Genomic DNA, 15,980 nt, shown 5'->3' with positions numbered 1-15,980 from the left:
ATTTCAGTTGCTCTTTAGATCAATATTTTACTAAAGGTGTCAACTTTCTCTAGGATGCAGAGAGACTAATAGAATTTACACAAAAATTTCTACTGAATGAATTTTCCCCACCTTCTTGGTGATTGTACACCTGCCTTCCTTATAAGGAGAACAAGGAAGTAAATCATGCTGAAGTTGCTCTTAAGCACAGCTTTTCTTCTTTACCTGTCCAGGTAGCTTCTGTTTTCATTTCAGTCTCAATGAAAACTTTTTTATTTACATCTCAAGTTTCTTTTCAAAGCAGTGTAAGTAGTATTTACAATTTTACACTTCAAGAAAGAAAGACTTTTAACGATGTTCAGCTTTAGTCTTGTAATGTTGAAGGTAATTCATTTTTTAATCTGTCTGCACAGCGAGAACTGAAACGGATGGGGATTGAACTGCTTTGCCTGTTCTTTCTATTTCTAGGAAGGAATGATCACGTACAAGGTAAGACGTTAGTTCTCCAATATATTGCTTTCGTAGTGTGCTTGACAAACCTGTCGTGTGATTCAGAAACTAGATCAGAAGTCATTTTTTACTTGATCTGTTCAATTGCTCTTTTGTCATTGAACTAACACTTTAACAAATTACAGGCAGACACAAGGCTGTTCCCACAGCGAATGCTCCGGGCTTAAGATAAATAAATACAAAGGTTGCATGGGCACCTTAATGAGAGAATTAAACAGCACTACTGCACAAGAGGACATCTTAATACTCTTGTGACAACCATTTTGGTAACTTTTCTAGCTACCTTATTGTACAACAGGGCCTTTCACTTGAAAGTGATAACCTTGAGAGAGAAAAGGGACTTAGTTTTTAAATTAAAATACAGTACATTTAAGAGAGAAGCATTCTTTAATGGGTGCGAATAATTTTTAAAAAGTTAAAGGGGGATGATACTGAATGAGGACGATAAATATGATGATCCTGTATTTGTGAACGTTAAGATATTTTCATATTTTAAGAAAAAAGAGAATGATTATTTTTGGCTACTAAGACATGCCTATTTTCAACATGACAGATGTAAAATATGAACTTTATTATGGATTGCTCACATTTTGAAGACTGATCTTTGAAGACTAAAAAATGAACTTTGGTATTGTTTTGTTCAAGTACTTTAAGAGCCGTAGATCTCATGAATGGACTGGCAGAGAGTGTGCTGAATCCCTTGTGTCTTGCTGGGTTTAAAAACAGGTGGCTGTGCCATGGGGGATGCAGAGACCTGTGAGGACTGCTTACTCATTGGACCTCAGTGTGCCTGGTGTTCTCAGGAGGTAAAACAAATGACCTCAGCCTGTTTGTAAAAAGTGCACTTACATTTACGGTAATTCCACCCTTGAGTGTTCTGATAGCTTCCTGCTTTCTCTAGGGTTATAGAAGTAAAACAGATCAGGAAAGGAAAATGTAAGCATTTGTGATTCCAAGTGTCCTTTGTGTGATTACATTCAAAAGCAATTTGAGGACGGAGTGAATGTCAAATTATTCTGAAATATATGTAACTCAAGATTCTTTATTTTAAAGAATCCTCCTCTGATTTTAAAGCCATTTCTAATTGCTTACATGTAAAATGCTGAGGCTCTGGGTAACCAGAGATCATGAAGTTGATAATTTTCAAACATACATTTGATTTCAACATCATAGTTGTATTCCATCTGTGGACCAGCATCCTTTCTGAATCATTACTAGGATCTGAGGGAAGTGTTCTAGGCTTGGGGAAAACTTTACTGTTCAGACATTATCCAGTTCTTTTAAAAACTACGTGAGCTTGGTGACTCTGTACCACACTGACGACAAAACCCGAAACAGACATTCCTTATCTGATCAAACTGAAAATGATGTGAAGGTAGCAGAAAGGGATTGGGGAATGCATAACAAGCCATCCAGAATCAGTGTCTCCTGTGACATGACTGGGCAATCTGTAAATGATTCCTGGTAAGAAGGAGCTGCCTTAGCTCTTTCTGGAATGAAAGCAGTTCTCTGCTGAATCTCATAAAGAGAATCTAAACACAAATCCAACCATACGAATGCCAAGTTCAGCAAGAATTGAGTAGCATGTTCAAGTGGAACAAACCTGGTCGCCTAACTCAGGTCCAGGCTGTCACTGTTAAAACCCACATTTTGACTACATGTGTCTGTGGAGGGGCTCGCAGACCTGAGCACAGACACAGTTCACTCTCCCGCTATCACCTCTGCTGAGGGGGCTCAAGCAGAAGGGCAGACAGTTATGCCATTTGGAGCTCACGTATCAAAAGAAGGTTTGGGAATATACAAAGAGGGAAAACCCCACATTTTTTGACATTGACTATCTGAAGAAGTCAATGTTAGTTTCATGATAGAGACATAAAACAACAAATCGGTCTAACAAAATGCCCATCTCTAGAATTTTCGCTTACGTGCTTCTTTAGCACGTATTGAAGAGAGGCTTTTAAGTTACTATGGATAGCTTTGCTTGTGGATAATACTCCGTAGTCAAATTTTCATCAAATTTGAAGGCCAGATTATTCTGAGAGGTCACTCACTGATATAACTAATGGTAGAAGCAGTGATATCAGTAGAGACAGTTGGAGCAAAAAGTAAATTAGGCTTCTGCTTAGAGCAGATAGAAAATAGGTTCCAGGGTTAAAACTGCCTCTGGCGTTTTGGCAGCCAGAGTGATTACAGGTGGTAGCAGTGACACTGTGTTAAGAAAGATTCTGAGGTCTTGTCAAGCCATGGTTTGCTTTGGATGCATCATGGGAACTTACAGAATTTGCTACCCCCCTCTAAGGCCTCAAATATACACAGGCCTTGCTGATAGATAACATATTATATTCTCAAAAAATCAATTTCAGAAGAAATGTAACTTTCTTAGTTGGTGAAACAGCAAGAGTGGCTTAGAATTCTGAATGAGGAAAAACAATATGAGCTTGGTTTGCTTCTCTCCAAGTATGAGAATCAACAGGCCTCAAGATCAACCTTGCCCAGAGCCTCACCCGCTCTAGAGCAGCCGTGGCTATTAGGTGAGATAGGTGTTTATTTCTCAACTGCATCTCTCTGTTCTGGGTGTTCCAGGGTTGGATGGCCACATTTCTGCCTGAAAACACTTCATCTCACTGCCTCCAGATATCCAGGTGGATCAGAGGGGAACTGGGAAACTCCCGAGTCCTACACAGAAAAGCAGTCTTTTACACAATTTCTCTTTCACTTCCCTTCCCCACATCCAAATGTTGGAGAAATTTCTAAAAGACCTTAAACTGGAACACTTTAAGACACTTTAAGAGTTTAAAGTCCCCAAGAGGTCAACTTTAGTGAAGTAATACTGTAATAGAAGGGTAAATATATCCATAAATTAAACTGGGACAGAGAGTAGATAGGGAGATGTCACAATCTTTGCCCTTTAGGAAGCCACAGAAAAAGCTCTTTGTCACTGGATTTGGTAATAGACACACTGAGAGTCTGGACAGTCCCAGGATTCCACAAACCTACAGGTTATCCTGAACAGATAATTCACACGATGATGTCAGCTCTATGACCCAGCTATTTCAAGGACCTGGTCACAGCACAGGAGATGTTGTAAAGGAGTGAGCATTAAAAAAAAAAAGAAGAAAGAAAGAAAAAAAGAAAAGAAAAGAAAAGGAAAAAAGAAAAAAAAAACACCTGTTAAGTGAATTCACTTGAATATAATTAAAGGAAACTCCAATTTTACACAGAATTTTACTGGCAGAATTCTCTGGTTATTCTGCTATAACTTTAGACCTACAATCAATGTCAGGCATGTGGGGATATGGTATACTATGACAAGATGCCAAACTAGAAAGCAAGCAAAAAGTAATCATAAGAAATGTCTTCTTTTTTGTCTTTATTGTCATCTTTTTCTCTTTATTGTTTTGTTTTGTTTTTTTTAGAATTTTACCCATCTATCTGGAGTTGGAGAAAGGTGTGATACTCCAGCAAATCTTTTAGCTAAAGGATGTCAACTAACCTTCATCGAAAACCCTGTCTCCCAAGTAGAAATACTTATAAATAAGCCTCTCAGTGTAGGCAGACAGAAAAATAGTTCCAGCATCGTTCAGATTGCCCCTCAAAACTTGGCTCTTAAACTGAGACCAGGTATGTTATGATTTACACAATCACTGGCTCATGTAAATAAATCTAACATCACATGTAGTAATACTGCTATTCCATTAATACACCTTGTACCATATTACACATCATTGTTTGTGATGACTCAGATTTCCCATTCTTAAGGAAATAGAGAGTTGCTAGGCTAACACTTTTCTTTATTCACATTGGTCACTTTGCACTCCAAATGTGTTACCAAAAAGAGCCTTATCTAACAGTAACCATCTGAATTACTCAAATGTTGCTAAGGCTTACCTCACATTTCTTCAAGGGTTGTAATGTAGCTTTAAACTCCTCTTTATTTTCTTCTTTTCTAAACCCACACACACACAAAAAAAATTCAGCTTATCTTCCATCTAAATGGATGTTAGTTCTCCCAAGGAGATATAAAATATCCTAACTTTCACCTCCTTCAGTTACTCTAAATTCACTGCTGAAAGATTTTCATGGGTTTGTTCATTTATAAACTTTACCACACAGTGTATGAAATTGTAAGTATCTTCAGTAAGTTCTTATTGAAATGAAATAGCCAGTGATTGCCTAGTCACAAAGAAGTCTCCATGTGTTTTTATGATTTGCTTTTCTTGCGGGGGTGTTGCAGGCAGTGAACAGACTCTGCAAGTTCAAGTTCGCCAGACTGAGGATTACCCGGTGGACTTATATTACCTCATGGACCTCTCAGCCTCCATGGATGATGACCTCAACACAATCAAAGAGCTAGGCTCCCTGCTTTCCAAGGAGATGTCTAAATTAACTAGCAACTTTAGACTGGGCTTCGGCTCTTTTGTAGAAAAACCCATCTCCCCTTTTATGAAAACAACACCAGAAGAAATCGCCAACCCTTGCAGGTAAGTAAATGATTTTCTGGCATCTTTGAACACTGATTTTCTGTAGCCCTGCTCTGAGCTATAGGAGCTTGCTAAGTGGCTGGCAGTTCCCGCCCATCCGGTTGGATCTCTGCAGTTCTCAATTGCCTAGGTTTTCAGAGCCAAGGGGAAGTCAACTTAATACCTGGTTCTAGCTTGGGTCCTCACAGCCTCTGTCTCGCTGCAGAGGTCAGTCTGTGACATATTTGGCTTTGTGCTCTGCAGACAAGCAGACTAAGTCTTTCACTGCAAGTTCCACTGGCCTGAGCCCTTCCCCAGCCCCTCAGAGGCTTTCTATCCTCAATGACCACCACTCTCTGAGGCTATTTGACAGTAACCCACACTTTCTCAGAGTATATGTCCCCACTCCAATGATTGCTGCCAAAATAACAGCTTTTGTAGCTACCTCTGATATACTTTGGGAAATGTGAATTTCTCGTATTGCTTGGAAAAGCCCTTTGTAGCCTTCACTGTTGTCAAATTGGAAATTAGGCAATGTTGGAAATTAGGCAATGACTCCATTATAATATGCTCTGATCGGCTACTAAAACCATGTATTATCCAGGTGATGGTCAAGGGCAAGTTGCTTTGAGATGACTTACCTGTACATATCAATGACATGGTCAAAATAAAATTATTTGATATCCTTCTATTGAAAAAGAGCTTCCATTTGCTCTGTGCCAGACCCTATGCTAAAGATTTTACATAGATGACCTCATTCAATCTTCATAATAACTTCAGGTCAAAGAAGGCTTCATCATCTCTATACTCAGAGGAAGTAACAGAGGCTCTGAGAGGTTAGTAATTTGCCTGACTAATCAGTGAGCTGTACCAAGATCTGGGCTCGTCCAACGCCAAGCCCTTTACTCCTATAAATATAGTATATGTGAAACGGCTTTCCAAACATATACTGACTTTGAACACTAGTATACACCCAAGGAATCAATCTCTATAGAAGACAGTTTTTATAGTATCGTTTTAAGACATTTCAATGCGGCTCCCAACTAGAATCTGACCGCCAAAAATATTTTGACCTTGAAAAGAATTCATCACTGATTGCAACTCTTAGGAATTGTGTTTGGTTGCAAATATCAGAGATAATATCTGTTCCCAACCCCCCTTCTTGAGGTATAATTGACAGGTACTAAAATACAGCAGAAATGTTCATGAGTTTTGACAGTTGAATATACCAATGTAAGCACCACTTAAAACAAGACATAGAACATTTCCATCACCACACAAAGTTTCCTTATGCCCCATTACAGTCAGTTCTGCTTCCCCAGAGGCAACCACTTTCTGATTCTATCCGTTAGATTGGTTTTGCCTATTCTTGGATTTCATATGGATGGAAAAAATGGTATATACATTTTGTGCCTGGCTCTTTTGCTCAACATAATGTTTTTGAGATTCTTCCCTGGTTTTGTGTTTACCAGTAGTTTGTTCCTTTTTGTTTTAAGTAATAGTCCCTTGTATGAATTTATTATACTACACTTTATTTATTCATCTATTGATGGACATTTGGGTTGTTTCCCAGTTTCTGATGATCATGAAAAAATACTGCTATGATCATTTGCATATAAGTCTTTGTGTGGATGTACGTTTTTGTTTCTCTTGGATAGATACCTAGAATTAGAATTGCTGAATTATATGATAAGTATAGTTTTAATTTTTTTAAGAAACTATCAAATTGTTTTCCAAAGTGGATGTAACATTCTGCATTTCCATCAGCAATGTGTGAGGGTTCCATTTATTTCAAATCCTTGTTAATACTTGGTAATTTCAGTCTTTTTAGTTTTAACCATTCTAATAGGTGTGTATCTCATTGTAGCTTTACTTTGCATTTCCTTAATGACAAATGATGTTGAACATCTTTTTGTGTATTTTTTCCCATTCTCATATCTTATTTTGTGAAGTATCTTTTCAAATCTTTTTCCTATTTTTAAAAACTAGATTTTCTTCTTAATATTGTATTGTATAAGTTCTTTGTATATTTGGACAAAAGTTCTTTGTCAAATATATTTTGCAGATATCTCCTCCCAGGCAGTGGATTGTATTTTTATTTTTCTAACAATGTCTTTGGTCAAGCAAATTTTTAATTTCAATGAAGTCCAATTAATCAATTTTTAGTTTTATGATTAGTGTATTTTTTTGTCCTGAGACATCTTTGCCTATCCTAACATCTCAAAGATTCCTCCTCTGTTTTCTTCTAGAAGCTTTGCGGTTGAAGCTTTTACACTTAGGTCTATGATCTCAGATTAGTGTTTCTATTTGGAAGGAGGAAAAAGTCTCGGTCTATCTTTTGTTTACACGCAACTATCCAATTGTTTCAGCACTATTTGTTAAGCAGGATTTTCCTTTCCCCATTGAATTATCTTGATGCCTTTGCTAAAAAGCAATTGACTGTATGTGTGTCTAATTCTGGACATCCTATTCTGGTCCATTGATCCATTGAATACACCCATGTTACCAGGTAACAATTCATCTACTCACTCATAATGTCACCTTCGGGAAACCGCTTCACTTCTCAGAGCTTTAGTTTGGAATAACAATACCGATCACACAGAGGGGTTGTAAGGAGTGGGTGAGATAATGAAAGGAAGCATTTGATATTGGGCTTGACCATGAAGCTCTCAGTAGGTGGTAGCTACTATCAACACCAACAGAGTGGGGTAAAGGGAGGCCAGAGCACTGCCCAAGTTTCGGTGAACGGGAACCCAAAGGAGGATCACATATTTGAGCTCTTGAAAGGTCAGCGTCTTCCTATTTCATAGAGATTTTCCTTTTATTCTTGTTGGCAAAATTTACCATTAGCTAAAGTTATAAATAATGAGTTCTTTTTTGCTGCAACATTATATTTTTTCCTTTCTAATCACACCCTTAATTCTCCCAGTTTGTCCAGATTCCACTCACCACACATTTACACACCAAGAACACAAACACCAAACACAGAAGTCAATACTTTGATCAATCCAAACCTTATAATTATGGAATAAAATGTTCTTTAGTACAAAGGCAATGAGAGGTAAGAGAAAAGAGCATGGTGTTTTCCAGACCTGGGCTTAAATCATAACCTTGGGGCTCCCATCTCTTCATTTATAAATGAGGATGATAATATTCACTTCCTGGGCTAATCATGAGAGCTGAATAGGCTCAGAACATAATAGACATTCAAAACCAGTTTTAATTTTTTTCCTCTCATTAACACTTATTTCCTCTAGTTATTTTTGTCTAATGGTCCTCAAACTTTTAGATCTCAGGACTCTCTTACACTCTTAAAAATTAAGACCTCCAAAAGAGCTTTATATCTATCAATATTCAATGTCTTAGAATGTAAAACTAAGAAAATATAAAAATAATTATTTATCAATTTATTTAATAATTACAATGAAAAATACACTGCATATTAGTATAATAACACACCTTTAGGAAAAATAACTACATTTTCCAAAACAGAACAAAAGTTAACAAGATGAGTGGCACTATTTTACATTTTTACAAATCTCTTAAAATATCTGATTTAAAAGAAGACAACTGGATTCTCATACTTGCTTCTCCGTCTAATCTGTTGTAATATTTTGTTTTGGTTGAATTCCATGAAGAAAGTCAAACTTCACACAGATATATAGTTGGAAAAGGGAGAAGCAGTTAATAGATTTTTCCAATAACTGTAGACATTCTTCTTTGATATTACATTCAAACTGTACAAGAGGTAAATTTATTTTCAATGTGGAATCTGAAAAAATATCAATGAACTTCATATTTTGTTACATTAAAACCATTGGTCTGTTTTGCACTTTGAATCGCTCTTTTACTGGTGTGTGTGTGTCTGTGTGTGTGTGTGTGTGTGCATGTGGTTTTGTAATATAACGCTTTGGTCATTTGGAAAATGAAGTTTCAGTGAGTTATGTAGATCTTCCAAATTTCATGATATAATATCTAAAAAAATCATATTTGTCAATATCACCATTAATCCCCTCAGATAAATCTTGAAGTATTGGGAAGCCGTTAAGCCATGGGTGGCAGATGATAATTTTCTGAAGTTCTAATTTTCTAGTTACTTCAGATTTCATCATTGGCAACAAATACTGATAGTCGTTTTTCTGAAAGTAGCAGGCTTACTTTCGTCATTTTTAAGAACAAGTCTGTCAAAAACTTAAGTTGGAATGATAGTTTGGCTTTCAGATCAAATGATTGTTCCATAAAATAGGCCAGTTCAGTTCAAACAATCGCAAGTGTTTTTCCACTATAAACATGTATTTCAATGTGCAGCAGTAATGCTGTATGCATATTCCCCATCTGGTCACACAGAAATATTTTTTTTAAAACACGTATCCAAGGGTGTAGACTTAATAAAATTAATATCTTTTACCGCTTCATCAAGGACAATCAAGTGAAACTAGCATTTAAAAAAAATTATAAGGAATACTAGGCAGTTTGGTGCCACTGCCTTGATCTGTGCTAAGGCACCAGCAGTTTTATTCACCATTGCTTTGCATCATCAGTGAAAATGTCAACAGTGAAAAAGACAAATAACATCTTTTATTATTATGAAACACATTTGACCTGAAAAACTCTCTGAAAAGGTCTCAGGGACCTCTGTGGGTCTGCACACCACATTTTTAAAACTTCAGTTTTAATCTAGTCTCTAGTGCTTTTTGAAGTAGCTTGCTTTCTTTATCTTCGTTAGATGGAAAGTCACTAAAAATTCGTTTCACCATGTAAGAAGCCTGAATGGTTTACATTTTTGAAAGAAGTTTCTCTTATGCTGTTGTCTAAGAAACATCAAGAAAAACCATATTTTCTCCATTTTCCTATTTGTAATGAATTGTAATATGCATTTAAAAATATTTAACAACACAAAGGTAAAATTTTCTCCATCAAACATTTTGAGGGATTTTTTTTTAACATCATTTCACATTTGATTTGGTGTTTTGTTTTGTTTTTGAAGACTTGAAGTGAGGAATTCATTGTAGTTTTGCAAAAGAGATAACTGAACCATGAAATGCTTAGATTTCCTATATGTACACACAAAAAATATATGAGTATATAATATAATTTTTAATAACAAGCCCAAGTGAGAATACAGACAAAAAGAAGAAAATGGAAATCATTTTTAATCCCACTCAAAAAAGATGGTGTTAACCTTTTAGTATATATCATTATAGTCTTATTTTATGAATTTTATTTAAAGTTTTAATAAAAATGTAAGTAGCACTTTTTATATTGTGTTTTACAATTTTAAATTTGAATTTGCATTTTAAATGCAAATCTATTGTTGTCTAGGGACTCAAAATCAAGTTATTCAGCAATGAGTAGTTCCTTCAATTTCTGTCTTAGAAAATAACAACCAAATATAAGCATTTGTTGGAGGAAGAACTCTGACCAAAACAAGCAGCCTCCAGTCAAAATTTTCTGGTGTGACCCAGCTCTGACATTCTGCTTTGCTTTAGCTTCATTCATCTCCCAGCACATGAATATGTTTATTGAATTAAATAAATGTATTCCCCTTTCCAAAAGATTAGAGTTCTAGTAAGAACTACATAGCAAATAATTCTAACCAACAAAAATGCAAATTTCTTACCGAAAGATAGGAATACTAGTTCTCTGGCACCAGAAGATGCTCAAATGCCATTTTGGTACTGTGTGAACCAACACCCTCAAATAAAAGATTAAACAAAAAATTTCCAAGACTAGTTGGGCTCCAGGGACAATGGTATACTTCACACAGTTATATACTTTTTATAAAATACTTTTAATGTAATTTTTACAACAACCTTGTGAAGTAACTATTATTATCACCCTCATCTTATAGATGAGGACACTGTGGTCCGGGGTAAGTAACTTGCCCAAAGATAGATAACTATTTAGTCTTTTTATTCTAAATCTAATGGCATTTTCTTCTACCCTGTAGTTGCTTTAAATACTATAGGAGCAATTAGGACAAATGCTACATTATTATCATTTAATAGGTTAACTTTTTTTTTTAATTCCTCATTTCACATTTCAAAATACATTTATATTTGAAGGTGGGAAAAAATCGACTACATAAAAAGTTTTAAGGTATATATCCAAAAACACTGTAAACAAAATTTAAAAACAAACTACAAAGACAAAAGTTTAATACTATTTAGAGATAGAGTTCTTAAAATCATTAGAAAATAAAAAATACCTCACTAAGAAAATGGGACATCTCAGACTGGACTATTCAGGGCTGGGCACCTTTAACCCCACCTTGTTCTGAAATCTGAGGACGCATCAGATTATGACCTACGTTTTGTGAAAGTCTACTGACAGGAAGTAAATGATTATCCTTGCAGACACCAGCATTCTGGTTCTGGCAGAGCTTCATTTCTCAGTGTAAACAAATCCATAGTCATTCTGACTTATATATATATAGTTGATTCTCATCATTTATGGAAGTCTTGTTCTGTAAATTCTCCTCAACAACTGCATTAGAGAATGGTGAACATTTCTCCTAGGGGAGACACAGGGTTAGGTTCCTACGAGTCTCTGGTCACATTTCACGAACTGAGCAATACATAACTTTGTTTTCTGCGTGTTTCTATTTAAAGACATCTTATTTAATATATATTGTTGATTTATTAACGTTGAAATCACAGCCAACAGCACTATAACTCATGCCAGAATAAAGTTTAGCTAACACGTGTATTTTCCCCATAAGACACATCACAGTCTTCCTGCACTTAGGAATACCAGACAGCACTTCAGCACTACACTTGGGGGCCTCTCTAAACAGCAAAATCACCCAAAAAGCACAAAAATGTAAAAAAAACCCGCATGGCACCAGATAGACCACAAAAAGGACATTTGTTTACAGTATGAGAGCTGGAACAAGAAGGCTGTCTTATTTGACCTCAGCTGGAAACATACGTATCATATCCGGTGACTCAACTTTTTTTTTTTTGGCTGTGTTGGGTCTTCGTTGCTGTGCGCAGGCTTTCTCTAGTTGTGGCGAGCGGGGGCTACTCTTCCTTGAGGTGCGCAGTCTTCTCATTGTGGTAGCTTCTCCTGTTGCGGAGCACGGGCTCCAGGTGCATGGGCCTCAGTAGCTGTGCCCTGTGGGCTCTAGGGAGCAGGCTCAGTAGTTGTGGCGCACGGGCTCGGTTGCTCCGCAACATGTGGGATCTTCCCGGACCAGGGCTCGAACCCATGTCCCCTGCGTTGGCAGTCAGATTCTTAACCACTGTGCCACCAGGGAAGCCCGACTCAGCTTTTTTGTCACTCTGTGCACGTACATGAATGACAGAGAAAGTACCGAAAGGACTGATTTGGGGGTTACAAATACATTTTAGCAATATGGATTTTCAAAGATATGGAATCTGTAAATAAGGAGAATTGACTGTATACCTCAGGCAGATGACTATGGTGAAAAAGAGCCTACTCCTCAAAGATGCATCAGCTCCTTGTATGCTGCCAAGACAGGCTGTTGAACTTGCAAAGATTCTCACCTAAGTCAACCAGCTCTCCTCAGAAGCATACCACAGCCTCACTGGGGGCTACTCCTTTTTGTCTCTGTGCTTCTACACCCATGTTTCTCAAACTTTGGAATGCATCAGGAAGACTTGGCTCAACACAGGTCTCTGAGTCCACACCTAACATTTCTGATTCAGCAGGTCTGGAGTCATACCCCAGATTTTGCATTTATAACAAGTTCCCATGTGATGCTCATGTGGCTGGTCCAGGGACCACACTTTGAGGATCTCTGCTCTATGTTATTTATCTCTACTTTACAAAGGAAAACCTAAAGCTCCGAAGGGTTGAATAATTTGCCCAAAGTCTCATGCACAGCTACTAGCTGGCTTTCAGAATAAAATGTGGCTGATTCAGGATTAGCAATTTCTGTTCTACTGTGATGTCTTTAGGCCAGATCTCATCCTAACATGGCATTTTCCTCACAGATAAACTGTTTTTAGTGGTGGTTTTACCCCAGGCTTCTCCACAATAGTCTGTTCTATCACAATAAAGTTGGGCTCTAGAATCAAGAGCCTTGCTCTGATTTTCAGGCCCTGGGCAGGCAGGACTGAGCAGAGGACGAAGTAGACAGGTTCCTCTCTCAGTCTTGCTACAGGGAGACTCATCCTCGATGACAGTTTAAGCTATGAAAATACAAAGGAATTGTTGTCATCATGTAAACTTAATGGTGGATTTTGGTTGAGAGGCAATAGAAGGTAGTGATTACACACACACACACACACACACACACACGGGGAGTCTGATCAGCTGATTATCTGTTTTCTGTGTTTAAACCAATGCAAGACACACAGCAAGTTCTAAGTGTTGGCTAATGTGGCCAATTTGGAAGGGCTGGGTGGGAGATGATGAAAACAACCTTAACAGTGAGACTCACAGCCAAGTTACTGAGTCGGGCACTTTAGAAAAATGCATCTTCATTGAAGGAAATGCTGTTAGGCTATTAAACCTATTCATTGTGTGTTGTATCATATTTCAAGAACATTTTACATCTTCCTTTTGCAGTAGTATTCCATACATTTGTTTACCTACATTTGGATTCAAGCACATTTTGCCGTTGACAAATGATGCAGAGAGATTCAATGAAATTGTGAAGAATCAGAAAATTTCTGCTAATATTGACACCCCAGAAGGTGGATTTGATGCAATTATGCAAGCTGCTGTATGTAAGGTATGCTGAGGGGAGCAGTGTTTCATTCTGTTAACACAAATTTCATCTCTTGTGAACAAATCTCCTTTGAAAAGCTTTGCTAACTTTATCTTTCCTTTAATCACCGTATTCCTACAACAGATACTTAAAATTTTTGTACATTTTTTAATTCCATCATGTTGAAATGGGGACAATTTTTTATGCCTAATATTCAAATAGTCTAATAACATTGTAGTACTGTTGGGAAAAATTGGTTAAAAGAATAGTCGTGTATGATTAATTTTCAAAGATCCAAATCATATTCATTAGTTTTTTAATTAACCATGGTGAAAAAAAAGAAAAAAACAAAGACAGCAATTAATGAAAAAAAGTAAAAATGTTCTGATTCAGAATAAACGTCTACATATGATCAGATATCTATTGTTTCAAACAACAAAATAAGCATCAGAAGCCACAGTGTCTCTACAACAATGCAAGAATACCTCTCCTCCTTGACAATCAGACCCATATCCATGGGAACGATTCCCCTGTCTTCAGATGACAGTCTTCATGGAAAATATCAGGAAACAGATAGGGCCAAAGGTCCTAGAACGTGGGAGGGCCAAAGAATTAAGGAAGGAAGGAAAAAGATAAGGCACCATGGGGCAGCTACGATGAGCTTCTGTCCAACTAGTTCCTTGACTAATCTTAATTAAAGGGGAGAGCTCTGCAAAGAGACAGAAAGCAGACCATCTTAATTAACAGTACTCTGCAGTCATACTTTGATAAGCAGCTTTTATCCTTGTATTACGTTTATAATTTTTGGATGATATCAGTAGAAAGAGAAATAAGTGCCTACAGGTTGGGTGAAATTTTAATAAAACAGGCTTACTTCGGGTCCATTCTGTATTGCATTCTTACTAGCTCTGCTTCAGCTTGGATTTGGGATAATCTATGACCTCTCTCACTCCCTTCTGTCATTTTTCTGGTAAAGTGAAAAATGGACAGTAAAAATAATTAACTGTGTAAATGTTAAGATCAACTGGATACGGATAGTAGTGGAACCATTTTTTCTGAAGCATAAATCATCTGAAAATGTAATCCAGGATAAAACAAAGGTCGCAGAATTTCATGTTTTTAATATGTTAATATTACCAACTCACAATAGATGAAAAAGTATAAAATAGATTGAGCAGCAATATATATTTTAATAATCTGAATGTGTCCAAGCATAACTGATCCACTCTCAATAAACGTCTGCCCCTCTCCCATACAAGCCAAACGCTTCTTTCTCACTGTAGGAAAAAATTGGCTGGCGTAACGACTCTCTCCATCTCCTGGTCTTTGTGAGTGATGCCGATTCTCATTTTGGAATGGACAGCAAACTGGCAGGCATCGTCATTCCTAACGATGGGCTCTGTCACTTGGACAGCAAGAATGAATACTCCATGTCAACAGTCTTGGTGTGTAACCTATACTCTACACTGTTTTCAGGGCTACAAGTAGGCGAATGGAGCAACAATTGCTGTAATACATAGCAGAGTAACCCACCCTTGGTAGAAGCAGTGCACATTTTCTGATTTGAGATGAACACGTTGGCCTTTCTCAATCCTCATCGCCCTTAGAGGTTCCCTCAAGAGCACAGACGGGCGGTGGCGATGTGTGATAAGTTCACATTTGCTATAGTACGAATGATCCCAGAACCTCCCCAATTTTTCAAAGGGCCCGAGGCCAGCAAAATGTAATACAGTCAGCTCATTCTGTTTGAACCATAGTCCTGGAAAGGAAGGCTCAGACCAGAACAGTAGTCACCTAGGAGTTGTTTAAAATGATAGTCCCAGAGTCATGCTGCCTCAATAATTCCATGTTTTCATGGACCCTGGGACTCCCTGGGAAACCACTAGTCAGGTGCTGCTTGGCTGGAGCTTATTAAATTTGGCTTATTTTTGTCATTTAAAAAATGCTCGTGACATTCAAAGAAAAAAAAAACTTGACTTTTGTAAAACAAGGTAAAAATTTCAGAGCTCTTTTGATGTACATGATCTCATTTGATCCTCACCAGAACCCTATGTGTCTAATTGTTTCCCTTGAACAGACCATGAGGCTGCCACGCTGGTGCACGTGTCATTCCCTCTGTCTGGAATGCCCTTTCCTCCAAGGCTGCTGAGAAACTCTTACTGATCTTTTAAAACCCAGCTCGATCATGACTGCTCCGGGGATGGGGAGGACCCTGTTTGACCTCCACTGGGCCCCAAAGTGATCATCTCTCCCCTGGCTCTTGTACATAGATGGCTTCTTGGCCATCGCCATACGGAAATGTGCTTGTTGGTTTCTGTCTGCCTTTTAACATACATCCTCAGTACAAGAACTGG

At 37.5% G+C, this 15,980-nt stretch overlaps 1 protein-coding gene across 3 annotated transcripts in view; it reads left to right on the top strand.

Moving 5' to 3' along the window:
• Positions 1 to 234: 234 nt before the first annotated feature.
• The window catches only part of ITGB6 (integrin subunit beta 6), a 70,606-nt gene continuing 54,860 nt past the window's right edge, over positions 235 to 15,980 (top strand). For 2 of the 3 annotated variants that reach the window (XM_082630763.1, XM_082630764.1), the window contains exons 1-7: positions 235 to 284; positions 393 to 468; positions 1,216 to 1,295; positions 3,906 to 4,110; positions 4,724 to 4,970; positions 13,485 to 13,650; positions 14,910 to 15,071. In XM_082630763.1, the coding sequence (XP_082486889.1) occupies positions 240 to 284; positions 393 to 468; positions 1,216 to 1,295; positions 3,906 to 4,110; positions 4,724 to 4,970; positions 13,485 to 13,650; positions 14,910 to 15,071 (981 nt within the window). In that variant the 5' untranslated portion in view covers positions 235 to 239. Of the gene's footprint in view, positions 285 to 392; positions 469 to 1,215; positions 1,296 to 3,905; positions 4,111 to 4,723; positions 4,971 to 13,484; positions 13,651 to 14,909; positions 15,072 to 15,980 lie in introns of those variants that run through there. The other variant, XM_082630765.1, reaches the window with a different exon arrangement.

Source organism: Mesoplodon mirus (assembly GCF_964341445.2).
Source record: "Mesoplodon mirus genome assembly, chromosome: 8".
NCBI lineage: Eukaryota > Metazoa > Chordata > Mammalia > Artiodactyla > Ziphiidae > Mesoplodon > Mesoplodon mirus.
The sequence above is the reverse complement of the archived record's forward strand: the minus strand, read 5'-3'. Positions and strand labels throughout refer to the sequence as shown.